Source organism: Excalfactoria chinensis, chromosome 1 (assembly GCF_039878825.1).
Source record: "Excalfactoria chinensis isolate bCotChi1 chromosome 1, bCotChi1.hap2, whole genome shotgun sequence".
In the NCBI taxonomy this organism is placed as follows: domain Eukaryota; kingdom Metazoa; phylum Chordata; class Aves; order Galliformes; family Phasianidae; genus Excalfactoria; species Excalfactoria chinensis.
In genome coordinates, this window is record NC_092825.1 from 174,523,663 (window position 1) to 174,548,379 (window position 24,717).

Below are 24,717 nucleotides of genomic sequence, written 5' to 3' on the forward strand. Positions count from 1 at the left end.
ATATCTTTCCCTCCTTCATCAAACATTTATTTGAGCAGTCTGTGCAGTAAACCATTCACAGCACTGCCTGTAGTGCTGTCAGAAAATGGCAATCTTTATTAATCAGTTTAGCAGGTAGCATTAGCAGGAATAACGGCTGCGATATACAGACACACCCTAAATCTTATCAAACCAAGAAAAAAATATCATTTAGTAGGATTCAACACTGCAGAATTATATTCCATTCAAATATACGGTCTAGAGAAACTAGGAATACAATGTTTTCTATGGCTTATTTTTTTTCACCGATTCTCTGGAATTCAATAGGAGGTAATTATCATTTCTGAAATTACACTGTATGGTTAAATATTCCATTTGCTGACTTGTATGCTTTGCTTGGTTCTGTAGACTCTTCAATATATCGTTGTGTGACAAACACACCACACTTTGCTGTGTGCATGGTAGCTTTCTCCTCTGAACAGGCTTCCACCTTTTTTGAGGCTGCAATTTAGGCACACTCAGTGCAGCTGACAGACAAGGAATTGGAGGAAAGCTCTACAGCACGTCAGTGAGGAGCAGAAAAGGACACCGAGTTTCCTCAATGAAGCTCCACAAATTTTCATAACCCCTAACCTATGACTGCATCTTTGTCTGAAGCAATGAAGCAGTAGGTTACATTGCTATCCATCTCTGTCAGTTTTTTAGCTGATTCAAGCTCTGATTTGTACTCTGGAGTCATCCTTCCTCAGTCAAAAATCATATGGAAAGGATCTAACGTATTTAGGATATCTGGAAATACACTAAAGAACTGCTTATCCTGGCAGGCTGAAAGCAGTTCTGCTAAGCTACAAGCAAGTCAACTTTTTATTCATCAGACTGCAGCAGGATTCCATAGCTGTCAACAAAGTTTTATACTATTCAGAGCTGGGAGAAGAAATGCTTTGTGTCTGTCTGTACAGTTATAAGTACAGAAGTTACAAATCTGCATTATTGCGTTGCTTGAGCTAACACGCATTTTCAGGCTGATTTCACAACTACATGAAGCAAAACTGTTCAAGGGTGCGTTGTCCACATCAAAGATTTACAGCCTGAGTTTTAAAAACACTTTTTTTTCCTAATGTTGCATTTCCACTCCGAAGAACAGCCTATTTACCATTCAATAGAGATTCAAGAAATATGGATTTGAATTGACCACTTTTTTTTGCTCTGCAAGGTATCCCAAAGATACATGGCATAGCATCACCCACAGCATGGCAGGGAAGGTAGAAGTGGCCTACTTGATCTTTACAAATCATCTTCAGTTCTATCTCCCTGAGTGAAAGTACAAGTATAGAGCCATGCTGGAGCTTGAAGAGCTGCAGCCTATATGGGAAGCCCAGGCAGGATCAGTTCAGGAAGAATGGAATCCTGTGGGATGGATGGCATCCTGTGGGAGGGAGCCAGAGAAGAGGACCACAGAGCAGTGGCAGAGGCAAAGTATTATGGTTCAGTGAACAGAGCTCTCATTGCCCACTGTCCTACACTTGCTCAGGGGGAGGAGGTAGGCAGGGGGGAAGGAGTTTGCAGTTTGCTTTTAGTTCCCACTACTCTAGTCTGTTATTAATCACCAATAAATTACATTATTTCCCTATGCTGAGTCTGTTTCCCCCCTGAAGATAAAGGGTGAGCGATTTCCTTGTCCTTATCTCAACTCATGAGCCAATGTCTAAAGGGGAGCTACAGGAAAGAAGGGGACAGACTCTTTAGCAGGGTCTGTGGTGACAGGACAAGGGGAAGTGTTTTCAAGATCAAAGAGATTTAGGTTAGATACAAGGAGAAAATCTTTCTCAGAGAGGATGGGAGGCACTGGAACAGGCTGCCAGAGACCTGGTTGATGCTGCATCCCTGGAGACTTTCAAGGCAAGGCTCCGGGCAACCTGATGTAGCTGTGGATGCCCCTGTTCACTGCAGGGGAGTTGGACTACATGGCTCTCAGAGGTCCCTTCCAACTCTAAGGACTCCATGATTCTATGATTCTAAGTTCAGAATCCTGGTATAAGGATGGGGGTTGGATTTCTTATCTCGGTACTGCAAAATACTCTGATCTTCATGAGGCAGTGTGTGCTCTGAGGACGCAGACCACCTCTCAAGATTAGGTCCTATATTAATACTAGATCTTATAATGCATCATAGTTTATGATTTCTTCCTGTCAGAACATTCACAAAATGCTAGAAGTGTCTTCATAAAATCTGAATTGCCTGGTTTCAGGATAAAATGGTGCAAGGCTGCCATTCACTTGATTAAATAACATGAATGTCTGCACTTTCGTTGAACACTTCTGGGTCTATTAGAAAAATTCTTTCAAACTATTAAGCCAGAACCATATTAAACACTTGAAATGGAATTCATCTCCTCTAACTTTAGGGCATGATTCATCTGACTGATTCTAGACATTCAGGGAGAGATTTATCACATCATTAAAAATACCTCATTCTTTCCACTGTCTGGAAACGGGGCCTGGAGTGACCAGCTCACGTGTATATATATATATGTATATATATACCCACATTTGTCAAGATGATTTCAATCAAGTCTTCTCCCATAAACATATTAATGGAACCTCCATTTGTAAGACTGTAACACGGAATCGCACTATAGAAAAGCAGCCACAACAAAACCTGCTCATTTCCTGCATCCTTGTCTTAACACAAAAAGAATTACCTTGCCACATGAAGAAATAAAGAACCGAAATAGATTTCTGCTTCTGAAAAATGAGAATGTCACGACAACTATTTATTATATATATTTACTTCGGTCTCCCTGTCTTTGCTTCCCACAAACACTGACAGATGTTTCCATACCTTATGTCATGTGATGGGGGATTGGCAATTGCATAGCTTCTCTAGCTACACTGAAATCCCAGTTTGTTATAATATTTTTCATATAAACACAAGCAGAAGAGCCAGAAACCTAAGGAGACAGTCTGTTACTGGAAAAAAATTATTGTTCAATTTTATTGATTTTAAAGGCTTAGATTGATACACCTGAACTTTCGAACTTACCCTTCCAGAACGGAGCTGCTGATCCTAGAAGTTCACACACTGCCTGCTTTACATTCTCCCTGCATCTTTATGTTAGATAACTCTGTTTGCTCACAAAGGTAATCTAGGTAAGCTATGCACAGCTGGCACGCATAAATTGTGCATATCTATGACATCTGCCAGTGGGAAAATCTCTCCAAGTATGATACATATTTCAAGAATGAGTGAATTAGCTCAAGCTCAAGCTTCTCTGGGTTATAATTGAATAAGACCACTGAAAAAATACAGAATATTTTTAATGGGCTTGTCAAATTTCAAGCTTTTAATATTTACTGGACTGGATCACTAAACTGTCCTAGTAACAAAGAAAGTATAACGTTTTATTTTATTGATAGTATCTTGCTAATGTGTTCTTGTAAAAGGAAGCACAGTAGATGTATTCCACTTTGCTGTGCCCTTTTTCTTGCTTTGCCACATTTATGTTCATGTACAAAGCATCAAAAGAAGCATTTGGATTTTTCCGATCAAAGGAAGCACTTGTTTTTTTCTGAATCTTTCACTGGGCCTGCTCTTCACAAAAGTAGTGCCGTACCCAAGTTCTCTAATTAATATACCCTCAGAACTCTGTGTTAACCTCCTAAGTGACAAAGCACAGTATGTGTCTGTATTTATCTAAAGAGCAAGGCACTTCTTGTGGCTCCTTTGATTAAAAAAAATTAGAAGTGCGTGAAGTATTAACTAATGTGGAAAGGGGCATATCATGTTTGTTTTTTTCACTCTTTTTTTTTTACTTCCTAACAAGGTCTCTTATCTCTACATGCACCAAGGCTTTCATTTGCCTAGAAAACTACATATTTAGATCAGTTGCTCTGGACATATTTTTGTAGGATGATAGACTCAAGGTATACAAGCCCACCTCAAGGCATCTGCATCACCCCTCTATGGCACCCCTCCAGCCTTCCAGCTGGATCAGGGAATGCGCACACCAATGGCTTCCAACTGCAGGCCTCGTGGCCAGGATAGATGGTCCCAAGGCTACGGACCACAGGAGGCAATTTTGGCGGCCTGAAATATTTTCTGAGGACTGACTGGTACATGACAGAAAAAGATGTGAAATCGCTGTCCCAGCTGATTTTTTGTGCTTTCAGTGCAAGCACGTTGAGCAGGGAGAAAGGAGAGAGCTGCTGGATCAGAACCGTTCTGCTTTGTAAAGCCATTTCTGGGAGCTAGGCTAACAGATTACAAGGCACGTCCCCTCACTACTAGTTTCTGAAGGGAATATACATCATTATTGACTTTAATAAGTAGTGAAATGAAATTATACACAGTGCAAATCCTGGCTGCCAGAAAAACAATTTCTGACACAGCGAGGGCTACAGCCATCCCCTACAGAGATGAGGATTTGTGATTTCTGGGTATGTAAACGAGACAAAGCTGTGAGTTAGAGAATATATAAAGTGTTTTGCAGACAATGCTGTTGCAGTGGCTCCAGGACTTGGCTCAGGGATATTACAGCATTGTCCCTTTCCAACCTGTGAAAATCCCTTTTTATTTCAGAGCCTTTCATGTGTAACAAAAGACAAGTCTTGTTATAATGGAAATATCTGTTCAGAACATAGAAAGCTATTACTTAAAAACTGACCAAACAGTCTGCTCTTGAATGTACATGAAAACAGCACAGACGGAGAATTCTGATCCTATGGCATTATTATTCATGTGCTGCAGGACACAATGATTTCTGGTTCAGCTTTATGCATTAAGGCCTCTTTTCATTCCCACTGAAGTTGATGGTATGACATGAAGTCCTGCTGACTGCTGCAGGGACAAAGGCTGGTCACTGAGACATGGCTACTGAATTCCTGTGAGGTTGTGTGTGCGTGTATGTCTGCATGTGTGCTTAAGATGAGGGAGACTTGGATGTATTGATTTTACAGCAGCTTTTTTCTCTGCTCTTAAATGAAGTGGAATGAGGAGCAAATAGCTTGGCAAACAAAAGAAACAGAACTATTATTATAACTGCCTGAAGTGTTATTCTCCAAGCACAGAGCCACATTGGAAGACTGGCTGCCAAGTCTGTTTGTCATATATATCCCCATGAAATCGCTGACAGTGTGAGGCAGCCTGAAACCAGGACAAAACCCCACCCTGACATCCACTGTAGCAATAAGGATCAGGAATAGCGCTTGGTGTCAGTTACAAAATAAAATATTTTATTGTTTTTCTACTCCTCTCTGTAAATACGGACTGGGAAGGTGCTTTGCACCTGTGTTGCTTAGGTCAGGGGTCCTTTCCTTGTAGACTGCTGTGCACCACTGCAGACCAGGTGGCACTGCCATGACCACATGCCTGGTTTATTCCAGTGTTGGTGGAATGGTGGTGAACAGAGTTCACATTGCTCCCACTCCTCCCCTTTCCTCTCCCCTTCTTTCCCCTCCCTTGGAAGTTTGTTGATGGCTCGGAGCCTCCAGGAAAGCAGTCTTTGTCACGTAAGGCCAAAGTTCACCAACTTCCATTTACATCAGTAAACACGAACAATTCTTCCTGAGCCTGAGAAATACATCAGCCAGTCGTGCTTTAACGGGCTGAATTGAAATGCCCCTTCTAATCTGCATCAGCGGCATAAAACTGATCCTATCGCATAATGTGTGAGGATGATGGGGAGGGGGGAGCAGTACTCACCATTGCACATGCAGCGCACATTCCGGTAAAAGCGAGGGCACACAAAACTAATTCTCGCCGTGCTGTAGGTCATCAGGGAATGGGAATCAATAGATAGACTTTGCTCACAGTGTTGTTCCTGACAATCCAGTCCAGAGCAATTCTTCTCCAAGATAGCAGAAATACGAATCACATTTTCCAAGTGTCTCCTGGCATTGGTGAGCTTCTGAATCAAAAAGGCAGGCTTATAGAAACCGCCGCTGTGCATCTGAACGGCAAACAGCATGTCGAGCTGATTGCTGCCTGCCACCGGCTGAATGCTGATGATGTGCAGGCTGTCTTGTTTTTGGGACAGCACCGCGTTCCGCAAGGTGCGCCTGAAGCCGTGCATGTGAAGGCCCACAAAGTCTTCTGGGGAAACGTTCTCAAAGCGGATGGTGACGGTGTTCTGCAGCATTTCCTGAAGTAATTGCTCAACGTGGACCACAACATCGATGGGGACCTGGAAGCGGCCATCACTGACTGACACATTGAGGATGTACTTGCCGTTATCAAGCCCTCCTAGGGCAATGATCTTCCCATCGTGGTTGTTAACCTTGAACAAACTTTTCTGCTCTGATTTTAGTGTGTAAGTGAGGACATCATACACATCCTGATCTGTGGCATGAATTTTTCCAATGACTCCGCCTGGAAAATCATCTTCCATGGTGACAATGAAAATCTCCAGTGGAATGGCAGTTGGTTTGTGGATGCTTTCTTCGATAACCCTCACCTGAATGTAGGTGTGGGAAACCTGCTGAGGCTTCCCAGAGTCTTTTGCCTAATATAATTAAAACAACAACCAAACAACAAAATATTATATATACACATATATATAAAATGCGGCTGACAATTAAAACTTTCTGCTACATGTATTCAAGACTTCTTGCTAAATGATTTCCACAGCATCACTAATTCTGGAGACCTCTCAGAAGAACTTCCCAAACGCATTTGCAAAATATATACGTAAAGAAATGTGTCATCCTTTTTTAGCAGTGGAACTTAAAAACTCTTTAGGGAAGCACAGATATCTTATCTAAGTGGACTGCAGAGAGAAATGTGTCAGCACTATGTCTCATTACTCAATATGAAAAGTTCCCAGGATCCCACAGCTATCACTTGTCCCCTTCACAACAGAGCCATCTGAATGTGGTGTATTCTACACCAAGTAGAGTTTGAACTCACTTCTACCCTGGAAAAGAGACTGTAGCCCAATGAAACACCAGCAGCAGTTTCTGTATTGCCTGTTGTGCTCTGAAGTGCCTCAGACTTTGCTAAGCCTACATGGAAGCACTCTATGTGACTTTTCTCTGAAGCAGTCAAGAATCATGCTTGAAATAAATAAAATTTATCACCCTCCAAAAGTGAAATAGGGTGCTTTGTGCTGTTACTAATGAAAAATATGAGAGAAGAACTGCACTTGGACAGATGACTGCATGACCCAGAGCACGTATGATAGCATCATCTGCTCTTTTTTATAGAGAGAAAAGAGCAAGTATGACAAAAAATCCAAGGCCATCTTGACAGAAAGGTGTGCAGACTTGAATCAGTGCTCCTTCTTGCAGTAAGGAAAATGCTTCATTGAAGTCAGTATGAGGATATACTACTGATATACCACTGCACACATTCATTTGCTTCACAGAAGAACATATGACTGAAAAATCACAGATATAGCACACATTGAATGATGTCTGCATTTGGATATGGGGAGGAAAATTTACTAGCTGAAGTAAAAATAACGGGCAGGATGGCAGTACCAATATGAGCAATACTAGGAAAGGATTGGTAACTCTGAGACAGTGAAAATCATGGCTCCTACCAGGGCTTTGTAGAGAATTATAGAAAATATTTTACATGCATGTGCATAGATACACATACATGCAGAGATTATTTCACATCCCACTTTCAACTTTAACGCTCCTTTTTTAATAAACACAACGCAGAGGAGGAATATGATGGTGGAAAGGGGGAAGCAGCACTGTGGTACATATAAATGGAAAGAAAAAAATCTATGCTCTAAGCACAACAGAAGACTACAGAAGATATATTCATTGAAGGAATCCCTAAGGAAAATAATACGAGAAGGAATTAGGCCTTTAATCCAACTGTGTGGTTTTCTGAACATTTTGGTGCATCTTGGTGATTGCAGTCTGGCTAATGCTCCATTTATGACATACAAAGATGTATGTAGCTGAGGATACTGCTTGAATTTAATTCCAATTTTGATTATGTTGGAGGTTTGGCTAGTAAACAGTCCTGAAAGCAGATAGTTTTGGATGAGGACATGGTAAGAATGGAAAATGATTTTATTTTTGTTTTCCCATGAGACTAAAAAAATAAGACCGCAATATTAAATGGCAATCTTGTAAGCTGTCCCTTTGATTTGAACTCTTGATTGACATTAGAACTTGTATTTTTTAATTGTAACTCAACAAGGTTGTTATTGCTACAAACACCATTAAAAGCAGGTGTAAAGGATCAGCTAGGCCCTAGTTACAGAGATTAACCCCAGCACAGCACATTGAGAAAGGCTGCATTTTCAGACTTAGACTGTAGGACAACATTCCATTTCAGTGGAATTCCCTAGAGCTGGATATTTACTGAACCCTACAGTGTTTTCCTACGCAAGCCTGAGAGATGGACAAATTATCCCTGGATTTATAGCTACCCTGGTTAAAAAGTTCTTCAACAATGACTCTAGAGCTAAGTTTGAGCTGGACTTCTATTGCACGTCTTCCTTTTACATTCCTTATAAGCTAAGCTGACCTTGGAAATGTGATTTCATGAATTCTTGGTAGGCTTCCAAAAATTATGATTAAATTTACGACTTTAAAGGAGAAGTGATTTTCCTTCCTAGAACAATATTTTTCTGTCACTCGTTCTGTGGTATATTTATATGTATATAATGCATTTTTGCTTATTTTCTTCTCTTAGCTACAGAAAAAAAAAAAAAAAAAAAGATGAAAATCTTAAATCATAACGGCTGCTGCTCAGAAAATCCATTTCATGCGGAGAAGATTGGAAAGGTGGCTGGCTACCTATTTATATTTACACGAAATTGGGTTTAAGGACATCAAAGGAAATATATAATATTGTGCACATGTAAAACGGAATGCATGGTATTTGGTCACAGCCTAAAGTCAATTAAAACCAACCCACACAGCAACATACACATGACCTGACACTGGGAGTTTTTTTTCTTGCTGTGCAGATGTAAAAAATGAAGGCATACCTGCACACAGAGAACATATTCGGTTGCAACCATGTGTTTGAAGATGACTGCAGATCTCAAGACACCATTAGGGTCCAGTGTAAACTCCTCCTCTTCATTGCCAGTGAGGATGGTGAAGGTAAAAGGAGGGCCATTGTGAAAAGAGTCTTTGTCTGTCACTACCAGCTGCAAAATGCTTGTGCCCACTGGTTTATTTTCCTTTACACATATACACAGTGTATAAAGAAAAGGATTAAAATGATACATCTCATCACAATGATAAAACACCACATTTCGCTACTGAGAATATACAAGTAAAAGCTTTTTGGCCATGATGCCATTTCATTGTGGCATTTCTTTGGTGTGGTTTGCACCCCAAGGATCAGTACCTGAGACAGAGGCACCCAGTGGAGCCTGTCTGGCCAGGACTGTCTAACCACTAGGGCTCACATCCCAAGCAAATGCTTTTGTATTTTAAAAGCCAGGGAAGTTGATGTGCAAGATAAACTTACTTGAATTACAGCTGTATAATTAGCTGGAGTAAACACCGGGCTGTTGTCGTTCACATCGGAAATGTCCACGTTGACTGTCACAGATGAAGACAGAGGAGGGGTGCCACTGTCCCTTGCCTGAATAACCAACGAATAACCAGATATCTGCAAAAAGGTGAAAATATTAAATCATCATGGAAGTGGACCTAAATTTTAACTTGTGTTCTTTATATCCAATACGCCACCAACCATATTCTAAGGAAAGCTGTCTGGCCCCATTACCTTTCCTGCCCTTTGTATAATATTATCCTGTTTATTGCCAGACTGTGTCCCAAACTCTGTTTTATAAGGCTATCAATAAATGTAACGGCTTCACTATATTAAAATAACTGTGACTGCTGAAAACAAAGGGATAGACAAAACACAAATGATGAATAATATCCAAATTCAGTCTAGGTCAGCTGGGGTATGCAAACTAATTCTACTGATTTATAGTTAATTTCCAGGATAACATATTGAGTACTTAGGAGAGGAAGCCTCAATTTGACATACAGTGTTTTGGATAGTGAAGGAGCCCCCAAAGAAGTTCATGGGCACTTAGACTAAACATGCAGGAAAACATTTGAGATCACTACGAACAACATATTCTCTGTAGCAAAAGGGTATTATCCACAGTACAGTAAAACAGAAGGGATTTTTTGAGTCTTCTTGTTTGCAACAGCCACAGACAGCTCAGCATGGTGTGGGCAACTCAGTGCATCGCATCGGCTGCGGCACCCATAGACCCTCTATGCACATATGGGCACGTGCACAAAGTGTGAGTGTGTGTGACAATTTGGAAAAGATCTGTCTACGTGCAACTTATGGATGACAGTGTGATTTCACAAAGTGCATCCTTATGTTGGCCTCCTTATGTCTTATGACTGCCTTTCACTGTATAGAGCTCCCAGATCCCCAGGGAGAGCTGCTTCTACATCTGCCCATGAAGCTTTCAGAGTAGGGGGAACAAAGGATGAACCACATGTCAGATAAAACACCAGGAAGAGGTAAAAAATGGTTCCACAGAGTGAAGCGAAGAAAAACAAATGGAGCTTTTTAGGATGGGAGGAAATCGAAAGGGACACAGAAGTCAAAGCTGCTGGGGTAGGAGAGAGGAAGACAGGCTAAGTGTATGAAACAAGGAGGCTCTTCTGAGCTATGGGAACAAGGTAAAGAACAGGAAAGATTCTTAGGTGGGTTACAGGGTCAAAGAAGTGTGTGATTTGGTGGAGATGTACTGAGAGTGTCAGGAGGAAGAATCCTTAACCACGGGGAATCAAGAAACTGAGGCTGAGCACTGATCCTTTTTCTTTCCCACTTCCAAGCTTTAATTTCTCCTGCTAGAAGTCAGAGGTTTTGCAGGACCTTTCTCAAATTTTGTGTGTTTTGAGTTTGTTTCAAAGGGTAAATGGCAGCAGTCATGGTTTCTATGAGATTAGAGCTCTGGAAATGAGCTTCCTTAAACCACTAAAAGCTGGGAATCAGCACCGCCTTTAGGGATCTATGGCAGATGGGGCATCATGTATCATTTCCGCTGAAGAGAACATCTGTGTTTAGGAAATGTGCAAAGGAAGCAAAGAAAAGACAACACTACAGCTTACTTTAAGTGAAGGAAACTTAGGAGAATGCAGATCTAGGAGCTGGCCTTAAATGTACAATGACAGCGAGGGTAAAAACATGCATCTGAAAGCAGACGTATATATCTCAGCTACACCAAATGAAAATACTAAATAAATAAATAAAGTCTACACCACATAAGAAATACAGCAATTCTGTCACATGCACAGCCTATTACTTCCATGTTCTGTGGGACAAGGAAGGTCCTTCTGCCACCAATCACTACCAATTTAATCCTGCCTGTGTGATAATACAGAAAGGATATTCCCCCGTTTTAAGCAGTAGCTCTGCTTCCAGCAGAGAGCTTTTTCATCTGAGTCCATTTTCTGTGGACAGCAATCAACTTCCCGAGCTTTGCAGATGCATTGCATGGGTGAAGTACCCTTGGGTCTCGCATGTATTGCAGGACTTCTGAAGTCATGCAGCACATTCCTTCCCTGCTCACAGTACAGGCAACTCTATTTGTTTGTTTTGCTTCTTTTTCTCCAAAAGCTGCTAATTGCTAGCTACAGCAAAATAAGGATAAATCACCCTGAATCGTGGGAGCAAACAAAGCAGAAGAATCAGATTAATGAAGCACTCTTTCTCTTTTGGTACAGCCTGGCTACTCCATAACATCAGTTCCCCTGTGACATGTTCTGCAGAGTGCTAATTACTGGCTGAGTACTGGTCTTAGCTCTGTACTTGGTGCCACAATCTGCAGTTTTTTGTGGTCCCTCTGTTGCATACAATGCTGCAAGCTTGTGCTTGCAGGCACAGGAGAGAGGTGGCAGCTCATTAATGCAACAACAGCTGCCACAGGAAAAATCCAGGTAGCTTCTTTCCCCAATCTAGCCTCAGTAGTTGTGTTGGTGCAGAATGAGAATGCTACCAGGATAGCTGGCTTGGAAATATGTCTGGGGAAAGTCTGAGGTGGAAAAAAGGGGAAGAATATTAGGAAGGGCGGTTGGAGCATCTTAGGCTGATTGCTGCAGAGTGAAAAGCAGCTACTTCATAATTGGCTAGAAGCAGAGTTGAAATTAACACACATCTCTAAGCCACTGTAAGCCAAGAAATCTCACATCTTACCCTTTCTCTATCCAACTTCTTTTTAACCTTCACAAGTCCCGAACCAGGATCGACTGAAAATTCATTGTCTTGATCACCGCTCACTATGGAAAAATGAATCTGGCCATTGGAAGGACTGTCCAGATCTTCTGCTATCAACTTTTTTGAGAGAAAAGTGAAAATTAGCAAAACAAATGTTTAACCATCAGTATATGCTCCATTAATCACTCAACACCCCAGAAAGTTCTATCACTCAACACCCCTTCATGTCCTATCAGATATGTTACATCTGAACTGCGCATCACTACAGCATGAAGCCAAGCAGCTCTTCATAGGAGGCTCTCCTTGGATCTTTTCAAAATTTTAGCCTTAAAACACATAAAATATTTTATAGAAGAAACAGAGTATGATATAAATATCATGTATTTCCCTGAAAAGTTGAGTTTTACCTTTCCAGAAAAAACCTACTTATTTCAAGCTGACCCCCGAGGTACAATGTCTTAAACACAGCACTGCCCTTTGACAACATAACGGAGGAATTAAAAACCATTTTGGTACTGCTACTTCTTTCTTTCCTGGGGAGAACTGGCAGCTGTCTGGAAAGCGGTAGCAGACCCAGAGCATTGGCTAGAGAACAGTTTGGTTGATTCAAGATGCATCATTAATCATTATTAGTAAGTGCAGCAGTATCTTGTTAAATGCAGTGGAGGTACTCATCCTGCCTAATCAGGGCACGTGGCCTCACTCACCATTATAACGGAATCACCAATTGCAGCATCTTCACTGATGACGGCACTGTAGACCACCTGGCTGAATTTTGGTGCGTTGTCATTGACATCTGTCACATTGACGTTCACAGTCGTAACAGCGCTCAGGGCTGGGGTACCTCCATCTTTTGCTTCCACGACTAAGTAGAAATCCTTACACGATTCATAATCCAAAGATTCAGAAATGGAAATGGCTCCTTTGAAGGAAGGGAGGTAATGTCAACACTGAGTGAAAAGGAAATGCTGCTGCAGATTAAGGGATTTCACTGCAACACACAGTGCTGTTTATCACCATGGCGCAAACACAAAATATATTGTTCTAAACTTAACGCTACTTAGTCCAATAAAAATATTTGGTCAGCTTTCTACTACTGTCATTTAATTAAGGAGAGATGACAGCTGCACTTGGATTGCCCCTGCAGAAAGACACGAAGCTATTAATGGTTTCTCACAGAAATAACTGTACTATAGACAGAAATACTGGTACTACAGAGAGAGAAGTGAAGGCCACATCCATTCATTTGCCTGGGCTCACGTGCAGAGCCTGTGGGAGAACCAGATGCCAACTCTGGAAATCAACACTGACAAATCAACAGAAATTCACTCCTATGTAATTAACTTCTCATGAATTAAATACTAACAAATGAGGTATGAATACCTTTGAGAAATTAGATTTCTATCATCTATGTGATTAAGCAGGGGCTTCCAGAATAAACTAGGTTTAAAAGTTGTTGGTTCTCGCATCACATAATAAAAAATAAGATTATTTGTAACTCGACTCACTCTCAGATCTTTGCTAGGACAGAAACAGTTTTCATGCACATTCTCTACTTGTCTCACGCATACCTATAACCTTATCAAGGAAAGGGGAGTGGGTTGCTCACAGATTACTAGTGATATCTTGAAGGAGGTGATGCTGGACATGACAGGAAAGGCTTAAAAGCAAATCCCTAACCTTGCCAAAGCAAATCCTCTTTAGTATGAACTCATCAAGAGCAGGGACGACTGGGGCTTAGAGGTCATATAGTCCAACTGTTGCCCAGCACAGGTCAGTTAAATACAATCTTTCTTGAAGCTACTCACTTCTAATATTCTTAAAAAAACTCCAGACACATTACTTTCCTGTCCTTAGGAAATGCATTTGGGTTCTCAGTAACTATTACATTGAGAAATTTCTTCTTGTCATTTAACTGAAATAATCCAAATGAAATTTCAACTAATTCAAAACTTCTCATGAGTAGACACAAAGAATAGTTTATTCCCCCCTCTTCACAGGTACTTTTACAAGCTTGAATATTATCAGCACGTCTTCTTTTTTTCTAGTTTAAATAGCCTCAATTCTTTCAGTCTTCCCTGGTAAGCTTCATTTTATAGACCTCAGATCATTCTTCTTAATCTTGTCTGGGCTCCCTCCAAATGAATCCTACCTTTCAGCATGACTTGCTGAAAGCAGGAGCCCTGAAGAGAAGCTTCCAAGTGGCTAGCAGGGAGTCCCCACTGATAAATGCTGTGATGAGCATTATTTCTCAAGCCCTGATCAGGCATGCTACTTCAGCACCCGGCTGTCTGGATCTCGGCTCCTGCCTCTAAACCGATAATAATGTAGCTGTCACACATTAATGAATAATAAATAGTTTTGTTTTTTTTTAATTTTTTTTTTTTTCCTTCCCTGTGTGATTAAGCTTCATTATGGGCTTTTATTGATTTATCTCCTTGGCTTCATTGTCAAATGCAACGCTAAGTATTGCAATCTAGGCATATTTGTGTTTAAATTTTGTTAGCACTAATCAACATTATGAAGACTGAAGACAACACACAATTATGTTATTTTAAGTCCTTTACATGTGAGGCAGTGGCCTTCACAAGGAGTGGAGAGAGATTTTTGCATATGGTGGTATAAATGGCACAGTGCATCATTCTGAGATTCTCCAGGTTACTGGCTATTACAGCTGCACTCAAACAAGTGTTAACTTCAGCTTTCAAAACCAAAACTGTTCTGCTCTGAAGCTCTGGTGGCAGACTTCTACCATCCATCTGAAGGCTAAAAGAATAAGGGAATCCACTGGCTGAATCACAGAAGATTCATAGCTTAGTATCTTGGTAGATTAAAGCCAGGCAAAGCAGAAGTTCCCTGCAGCCCAGTAGAGGCCCACGATGGAGCAGGCTGTCCCCCTGCAGCCCATGGGCACTATGTGGGGCAGATCTCCATGTGCAGCCAAAGAAGAGCCCATGGTGCAGCAGTGGATGTGGCTGTTACATCTACACTGACTTTAATGGACATAGTAATGGAGAAAGGCAGCCTCCACTCAAATCAAGGCAGCTGAATGGCACCGTAGTTTAGACCAAACTTCAACATAACATTCATTTTAATCTGTGCAACAAGACCGACAAGCTCTTCACGGAACTTATGTGGTCCAAATGGTTTCCCCAAAGCATTCACAATTTTCTGTAACTTCCATTTAGTCTTACAAGTAAGAACTAATTTACAAACCTGTTTTTGAGTTAATGTTGAACTTCCCCTTCTCATTCCCAGATCTGATGAGATAGGTAATCTCAGCATTCGTGCCAATGTCCTGGCTTGTAGCAAAAACAGAGAGAACTTCAGTGCCAGGTGAAGTGTCTTCAGGTACCGTAACAAGATAATCTCTCCTTTCAAACACAGGGGGATTGTCATTAATATCTAGCACTGTAATGGTAACAGTAGCAAATGAGGACAAGGTCAGCACAATACTCTGATCTGAGGCCTTTACACTGATGTTATAGGAAGACTGCAGCTCTCTATCAAGCGGATGCTCCAAAATAATGATTCCCGATGACCGGTCAACCGAGAAGTAACCATCTGCAGAGTCTGCGAGGGAATAGGTAACTTTTCTGTTCACACCTGAAAGAGAAGCAGAAGCGAAAATGACAAAGTGAATTTAAAAAGAGATGCAAAACAACTCCCCTCTTTCCACCTAATAGAAACTCCAAGTGAAATCTACTACTGCACTCATGGTATCTGAGTGATGGGAGCACATGGATGTAAGACTGCTGAATGGAACAGAACTGCTGAAAGTCTGGGAGACCAGGACATGCTGTTCTCACATGTCAGATCCCCTTGGGTAATTGAGTTCCATCTCTCATCATGGTAACTTTAAAAAAGATTCCATTGTAGAGTTGCCGTGGAATGGAACTTGAAAGCAGAATCTGTGTATAGGTCTTGCCCAGAAAAGAATTAGAGGAGACAAGCAGAATGCTGAAAAGGAAAACACTCAATGTACATCTCCAAGGAACAGGAATACACATAAGGGAAAATAAACCCATAAAAATACATCAGGTGGCACAGAATGTACTTGCTGCCAGTGCTGCTTTGTTTCTTCTTTTGAGAAGCAAAATATAATCGTAAGTCAAAGCAAAATATAATCATAAGACAGTTACTTTTAGACAAAAGCTTCATCAAACAACTCCTGCAAGAACACAGACATCTCAGAAAGGGAGGTCCCCCACTCCTTCACTTTGGGAGCAAAAATTGAATTGTACAAAGGTTTCTCATGTTTTCAAATAATGCTTGTATTTCCCAATACATATCACCTATCCACCTGGCTGCTGACTACGCAGATCTATGCTAAAGCTGTTAATAATGAGGGCTGAGGGGAAGTTACTAACTTGGTTGTTCGCTGCAGTACAGATGGATAGTCATTTCAAATCTAATTAAATGTGAACACAGTTGCAAACTCACTCAAGCTCCCTTGATTCTCCTTGATTCTGTGCTTTGGGTGCTGTGCTAAGTGATTATAAGTAAAACACAAAGATCCACTAAATGGGAGTTTCTGTGTTTTTAGCATCTTTCAGTTAAGCATTTGCTGTCCTTTTCACTGGAGAACAGACTTTACAAGCCCAACATTAATCAGATAACAAGAGCTACCCATCCCTTCTAGGCATATTTTGTTCATTTAAAATTTGTGACAGTATTATTCTGCTTTCCAGCAGCAAAGCACTGCAGAAATGACTGATCAAAAGCAGCACAAATCACATTTGTTTTCTGCTTCACATAGCAGGAGTAGAGTATCCACACGAGGGGGAGCTGGGAGACTCTCCTTCAGCCATGCTCACATAAAAGGTAGAGAAACTATAAAGCCCCAGACTCTACTGGGGTAGCGCTAGAAATTACCAATTGACCTCTTAAGGGAATAAAGTTTTTATGCAGTGCTTGAGACACCATGTCTACTTCAAATGTCTTTAAAATAAAGAAAAGTATAAATGCCAATGTTGTAACGAACCAACTGTTTGTTTGTATTAATCACAGAACAAACTCTCCATTCACCACTGCATAACACAAGGAAAAAGCACAGAAAAGCTCTTCTGCAGCAGAACATGCAAGGCAGACAAGGAGGATGTTCCTGCCTTACACACAAGGAACAGAGAACAGCTCGGGAGCTAGTCAGAGACTCTTGTGTGTGTTGAAGCACCTAGACTCTGAACGCCTTACAGCCTGCTGGAAACCACGCTCTGCTTTTCACTTGGCCTCTAAGTGTGTTCAAAGGCTCTGTCACCTGAAGGTCAACTAAAGGGACCAAACTGAAGGAGTAAAACCCTCTGGAAAGGTTTGAAGGGTCTGAATGGATGTAGATGTGTCTACATTTCTGGTAAGGTCTCCTTCTAGAAGTCCTCCCCCAACCTCCACAAGGCCAGAACAGTTAATAAGCTGTTAATTGGAGTTGATATCTGGGTATTGAAAAAGTGGACTCAGCCTGATTTGGAGTACTGTAGATGAACACTGAACCCATACAGAAATTTCAACTATAAAGCTACTTAGTGTTCTGTACTGGGATCTCCTGATACCTGCCAGCCTCTGTATGGAATTATACACATCTCTGAAGCTGGGACCTTAACTCACATACTCCATGCCTGTGTGTCTGTGACTGCATGAGAGACATACCTTGGTCTGGGCTTGCTCTGACACAAAGACCCTGCTTGAAATTCACCACAGCATAAGTGAGCATAACAGAATCAGGAAGCACACTCTTTAATAGAAAAAAGATGACTGACCCATGAAACATCTTTGAAACATCTCAAAACTGCAGCCAGATCTTACATGCGTTGAGCATGGAGAGAGAAATTTTGATGTATAAGATGCCACATGGTGTGAGTTTACGTACATGCAGTAACTCCATTGACTGCAATCTGACTGACATACAATTAGACCACACACCTGTATTGCCTCAAGGTATCGACAGTTAAATAATACAATATGAGTAGTGTTTATAGATAAGTGACTGCTTTTGATCCCACAAAAGAGCTCTTTCAAATTCACATTACTGTGTTCTGGTTGTCATCTATCTCTTAACGAAGGAATTTTTAGGCAGAAATGGAAAGAGTTGCTTCTTGAAGGTAAATGTTCTTCCTTTCTTGGAAAATAAGAGAGGAATACAGAAATTCCAGGAGAGTAGGTTACTGCATACCAATCTACTCACATTAACAGGCTGATGATCAAAACTGTCTTACTTTGCCCACAGGACCTGAAGTAAAGTCTCTCACAGGTGAAACTGCCATTTTAAGCATGGAGACACATAAGATCAGGGCAGAGGACCTATGCTGGGACACTCAAAGATTGAATCCCCTGTCAGTTTCTGTCCCAAACCCAGAAGCAGAATACATGGAGAAATAAAGATCTCAGCTTCTTGCTACCCTTCTACAATGGGGAAACCATTTGCTTCTTGGAAGGACAATTAATTCAACAAAAAGCTGCAGCAGAAACAGCACTCTGAAGAAGGCACTGTGTTACATCAGTAGTATTCTCACCTTCTCGATACATGACAGGAAAGAGAATAAGCAGGAGGCAAAGATGAAGTAGGAAGTTATTTCTACTCAAATCCAAAATTCTGGAGTGCTTGGGGCTGCCATCCGCAAAGAAAGAAGTGTCCACCAGTTTGTGGCAGTGGCAGCCCTGCAGTGGAGTTGATGGCAGGCTGCTGTAATAAAGGAGATTGGCTCCTGGATTGGTAAGGAAAGCAGTCCTCCCACACGAACTGCCCGCAGCTGTTGGGGGATTAATGTTTGCAAACTGTGTTCTGTCTATTCACTTATTTACTTATACTCCTCAGATTTCTAAGGTGCCAATCACAACCATAAGCTACACGAATATGAAAAGCTTTGCAGGAATTATTGTTTCTCTAAGAGGATTGTAGCTTATTTTTAAAATAAAGGTATAAGCTAGCACATTTTTTATTTAGACCTGTATTAGCATATGATAGAATATTGCTCTTTGCCAAATCTCTAGTGTGAAAAGTTTGTAAAACAAATCTAGTACCTCAAATGCCATCCTTCACTAGCAACTTTTTTTTTTTTCCCTACAAATGAGCATGTACTCAATGTCACAATGACATCTTCTATGTTATTACTACCTTAAATAACAACAGAGAACTACAATTTTCTTTAAAATTAAGGAATATTAAAATTCTGCTTGTGTACGCCAATTGAAAATGGTGGAGGTAAAACACCGAATGGGCCAAGCATTAATACAACAGACACAATTCCCATGTGAGAGTGAGATTCCTCAGTGGACATTACCTGCTGACTGCATCGCAAGCAAATCTAAATTTACAGATATTAAAGACCTTACACAGCATGCTTTTCCCCTCTGCTTTCATCTGCCACCTGGACTCATTATTTAATGTATTTCCCCAAGTATGGTTAGCCCACTCATTCTTGTTAATCTGTGGAAAGCAGTACTTAACTTTGTCTTCTGCTCATTTTTATTTTGAACACCTTAGGGGAAAAAAAAAAAAAGGCAAGCATTAAAAATAATCAATCAAAAAGTAAAATAATAAAGTGTCCAGAAAGAGCGATGTAAAATAGTTATTGCTTATCAATTTCAGAGGGATAGATTTAAAGTGTGATAATGTTAACACTGGCATCTTCGGCTTTTGGTAATCAACCAAATGTTGGTTACAGTACCAGTTACTGCTAGTTAAATGTTCACGATTTTATTAATAGCAAACAAGACAGAAGACAAATATGAAACCAGCTTTAAATTTCTACTCCATCATGTTGAGATGAAAGAGAGAGGTCTTGCTAGAATTACCTTGCTGAACTGTAGAAGAATATATAGCCCTATGCAGTATATTTCAAGTGATTTTTACAACTTAAGCAGAAAAACTGGCCAAGTTTAATCCATAACACTGCTACCAAGGCTACATGTTTCATTGTGTTGTCCCTTTTCTGTGGAGAAACAATTGCCTTAACCCCAAAATGTCTTTACTCACGTAAGTCATAGAACCATGGGACTGATGCAAGGCCACAGAAGACACAGATGAAGAGAAGGAAAATATTGAACAGAAATGTCAAGCAGAAGATTTCAGTATATAGTATCTTCCACAGACCCATTTTCTTGCTCTTTTAGGTTGGATGTTTTCTTTGGTGGGAGGGTGAGGTATGGATGGCTGCCTCACTCTCCCTTTCTTTTCTAGATGGGATTTACACAGCCCATAGTGTTGGCATTACATAAGTTGCTTCCATCAGTGATCATGAGTGCCTGATTATTTCATGGATAAGCTTGATGACTTCCTGAAGTGCAGGGAGGCTATGCAAGAATCACAGGTATAAACACCACTTGTATACATTTACTTTATAGACTCAGCAGCTGTATTAACACTGAATCTGTCAATACTGGGCAATACTGCTATGCTAAAACAGGGGTCTGTTGCAAGGGAATGTGTATATATACATATGCATGTAAGTATATATATATATATATGTATGCATAAACACAGACATACGTATGCATGTTTCAGTGACCCAGTTTAAATACAGGTTTTATCCAGTCAAGATAATCCAGGAGATAAAATTATCCTTATTTGAAAGATATCTTGATCTCTGCTTCCATATTGTTAGCAGTGTCTTGCAAATCTCAAAAATGAAATGACAGAGAGTATAAGGGCAGCAGGAATCTTACAAGATCATCTGATTTATCACTGAACAAAGAAAGAAGGCATTAGATTTACCACAGACCTGTTCTTTGATTAGGAAGTTGTATAACCTTGTTGGGTATCATACCACAGTGTCTCACTTTCCTTACAGATACTACATTCTTACTTTTTGCTGAGAAAAATGCTGAAAGATGAGATAAAGCTATAACAAATGTTGATATTCTTCATCAGAGCTACTTGACTCATATCTACTACACTTTATCATCTTAATTCTTTTTTTTCCATGACACCCTCTTTCAACTATTTTAATACTGCCCATTAGCACATATTTTCCAGGCCCATGATCTTTCCTGTCAAGATCCAGGTAGCCCATATCTCTCTGGAAGTAGTGTTTCTGAAAGCAGACACAACCTTTCAAATCGGGATTTTCCACCACCTAATTAAACAGAAAAGATTACTTCTTTGCTTTCCAACATTACTCTTGTTTACCTAGCTGATTAAACTGTTTGCCTTTTCACACCACTATGGCAGTGTAAGCATACATTAACCTTGTGATTTGCTGTAATACACCTGCTTCTCTGCAGTCTGCTGTCCAGTCAGTCATTACCAAGGCAACAATAGTACCCTTGGTTATTCTTATCTAAACACAGGACTTCATATTTATCTCATGAATTGTGTTGTATTTTTCCATACCGCTCTTCCACCTTTTAAATCCCACAACTAAGTCTTAGACACTGTCCAGGGTACTTACAGCCCCATTCTGATTTCTGACATCTAACACAAACCTTACGCCTACTTATCCATTCGGGAATGAAAATAAGAATACTGCATTCAGTACCTTTCTTAACTTCTTCCTCCAGTGTAAGAGCTCTTATATAACAAACCTGTCTGATAACAACTTAATGAAGACCATGCTTCTCCCAGTTTTCTTGTAAAAACGTCACATGGAATAGTATCAAAAGCCTCACTATGCCTAGGCTATACTATTCATGTTTCCTTCCTGTCTGGCCTCTTAGGAAGTTATAGAAGGAAATACGAGTGGTTTTGACTTCTGCCTGCTGAACAGAGACTAGCTCTGAGTAATTTCAATGTGAAAAACACATTATTATAATGCAAGTTGGGTGCTTAAGTTCCCCTGACAATCTACTTGAAGTTTTAAAAATCTGGCCCTTCGAACAATTCAACAATAGGGCCATACAGACTGACTGCTAACAGGATTAGGTCTCCTAAGCATCAAGACATGGGAAGCAAAATCTGGAATATGAAGTAGGGTTTATTTAGGCAGAAACCGAAGTTTCTATCATAATCCCCAAACACCTTGTTTGTTTACTTCCTAATGCTAAAGAAGTGTTAACTCCACTGAATCTATTATTTTTATTTGACAGTTTTTTTTTTTTGTTTTTTTTTTTTTCAGGGGCCCAAAGTGTATTCCTAGAAGTGCTTTAGTCTTCTTCAAAAGGCGAAAGCTTGGTTTTCTCCTTAACAGCTCTCTGGGTGAAAGTGAATCTGTAACTATCCTCAGGACTGGCTAGCCCACACTAAAACTTTTGGGTTCTTTCCATAATACAAGGATAGCTAAAACTTTGTATTTGTTGTGTTTCACCTTAGCTGGGATGGTGGGTTTTGACCTCCAATTCTCCTTGTAAGAACATTCTAATGGTTGGGATACCTCAAAGGAAGGAGGAGCAGTAGGGTATGTTGCTAAAGGCTATTATTTTTCACAGAATAAGCCCTGGGGAACAGAACCCAGAACCCAGTCACCCATCCGGATACAGAGCAATGCTCATGTTTCTCTGATTCCTGAATCCTTTTCCAAAACAGCTTCAGTGACAGTGGAAAGGACCCCCTACTTCAACTGTAACCTGAGTCTGTATAACCCCTAACTTATGCAGTGTTGTTTTGAATAGCTGTAGAAAGAGGAATCAATAATTCGGGTCTTACATATCCTGCATTAGTGTAATAAACTCTGGACTATTTTGTAAGGCAGAGAGGAAAAGATACGAGTAAAGATACAGGAAGCTTCATGTAAGTTTTAAAAAGAATGAAAGATCCTTGTCATATTTTTTATAAACACTCAGAAAACATCCAGAAATATCATCTAGTTAAGGCTGGCTTCACTACCGCAACTATCTACCTAGCAGATGGGTTTTAGCAACTCTCCAGTCCTATTTCTGTGTTATTCTTCTTATGCACATTTCAGTCCTCATTTTCTTCTTTTACAGATCTTGACTGCCTCCAAAATTTCTAGACTTATTTTAAGGGACCTGCCTAACGTAAACAAACCCTACATGAAGCAGAAGTTTGCTGTATGTGGCTTTGCCAGCAAATATCAAAATCAATGTCTCTTTCATCGTTTTAAAGTGTTACTCGCCATTGTGCATAACACAAAAAAATCACAGAATCACTGAATCACCAAGGTTGGAAAAGACATACAAGATCATCCAGTCCAACCATCAATTCAGTGTGAATCAGGTGGTAACCACGTTGTATTCCTCTGTGGCACCTTTGCAATCTTACCTGGTAGCATGTGAGTCTTCACTGGGTCTGGCTGTCTGGCCCAGCAAGCTCAGTTCCCCTAACTCCTTCAAGAGATGGTATTGCTGAAATTTTAACTCATTGATTACATGCACATGCTGCTGGAAGCAGTCAATCAGTGAGCCACCTAATGGAGCAATTTCTTCCTGTGCTGTGCTCACCAGCACTTTGATGCCACTTTCTGCAGGCAAGCGTGTTGTCTGATAAACCCCAGAGAGCTGTGTCTCTTAGTCATTATTATGACTAGTATTTCTTTTTTATTCTTTTAATTGTTTTTTCAGCTGTCTTGTTGACCCAAGAGTACAAGAAAAAATGGAAGATATAATGTTCTTGCCTTACCTCTCCCCTGGGAGTATCTACACTTCAGACTGGGCTGAAGTTTAAAGGAGAGTTTATATTGCCATTCTCCCCTAGAAAAGACATTTTGTATTTCCCGTCCACCTGTCTTATGATTGTACATGGTAAGGAATGGTATTTTATTTTTTGACAAACCTAATCTTTATTGAAACATCAAAGCTCACTGAGGTCAAACACTGCTGGGAAAAGTTTTGTCAGAGATTTCTTTCAAATCCAAGATAAAACTTTCCATCACGAGGAGAAATCAAACGGCACACCTTCCCCCTCATCACCCAATTCTGCAGGCAGATGATGGGCCACAGTTTGCACCCCTTCATTTTGTGGAGGAGGTCAGGTTTAGAAAGCGGAGGTCTCACAGTGTGAGGCCAAATGGATTCCACACAAGGGCCGAGTCCCCTCTGCCATAGACTTTGTGTGAAGAGCTGAATAATTAGTTTCCCCAGAGCCAGGCTGATTAGAGACTTGATTGATTAAAACTCTCCACATTAAGGGCACTAATCAGAGGACCACTGAATCTGTCTCATAAATCTCGGCCCAAATAGTCTTTAACTATACACAAGTCTTTAAAAAAATATCAGACAAAATCAACTACAATTGACCTGCATAACCTGGCTGCATGAACTTATCTGTGGGAGTCTCAAGAGCTGCAAGTTTTATCCTGGCTCCCTGAATGAGGATTTCAACACACATTTTCTCCCTTAAAGAGAAAGCACTGCAGCTTCAAGGCTGTTTGTTTCTGATCATTTGTGAAACAAACAAAACAAAACAAAACAAACACACACACATAACTGCTTTTCTTTACTCCAGTAAAAAACTATGGTAATTTTCGCTTTTGTCTTAGCCTCTCCTCCTTTCCTTAAACCTGCTGAGTCCCTTGATACCTGTGCTACCTGAAGGCACTGAGTTGCTCACACGGCCAACATGGCCCCAAATGTCATGGCTGTTGCACCCAGGTCCTTGGTGTGAATTCTCAGCTGTCTAAACACAAAACTTTGCCCAGAGAGCACTGACACCTTTTTGCTGCCTGCAAGTACCATGATCTGCTTTAG

The 24,717-nt window shown here is 40.6% G+C and overlaps 1 protein-coding gene across 10 annotated transcripts in view; it reads right to left on the reverse strand.

The window, feature by feature from the left end:
* The window catches only part of FAT3 (FAT atypical cadherin 3), a 399,084-nt gene that overhangs the window by 37,924 nt on the left and 336,443 nt on the right, over positions 1-24,717 (reverse strand). For all 10 annotated transcript variants that reach the window (XM_072326829.1, XM_072326826.1, XM_072326828.1 and 7 more), the window contains 6 exons: positions 15,361-15,750; positions 12,852-13,066; positions 12,124-12,261; positions 9,421-9,564; positions 8,930-9,127; positions 5,680-6,478 (listed from right to left, as the gene is read on the reverse strand). In XM_072326829.1, coding sequence (XP_072182930.1) covers positions 5,680-6,478; positions 8,930-9,127; positions 9,421-9,564; positions 12,124-12,261; positions 12,852-13,066; positions 15,361-15,750 — 1,884 coding nt within the window. The remainder of the gene's footprint in view (positions 1-5,679; positions 6,479-8,929; positions 9,128-9,420; positions 9,565-12,123; positions 12,262-12,851; positions 13,067-15,360; positions 15,751-24,717) is intronic.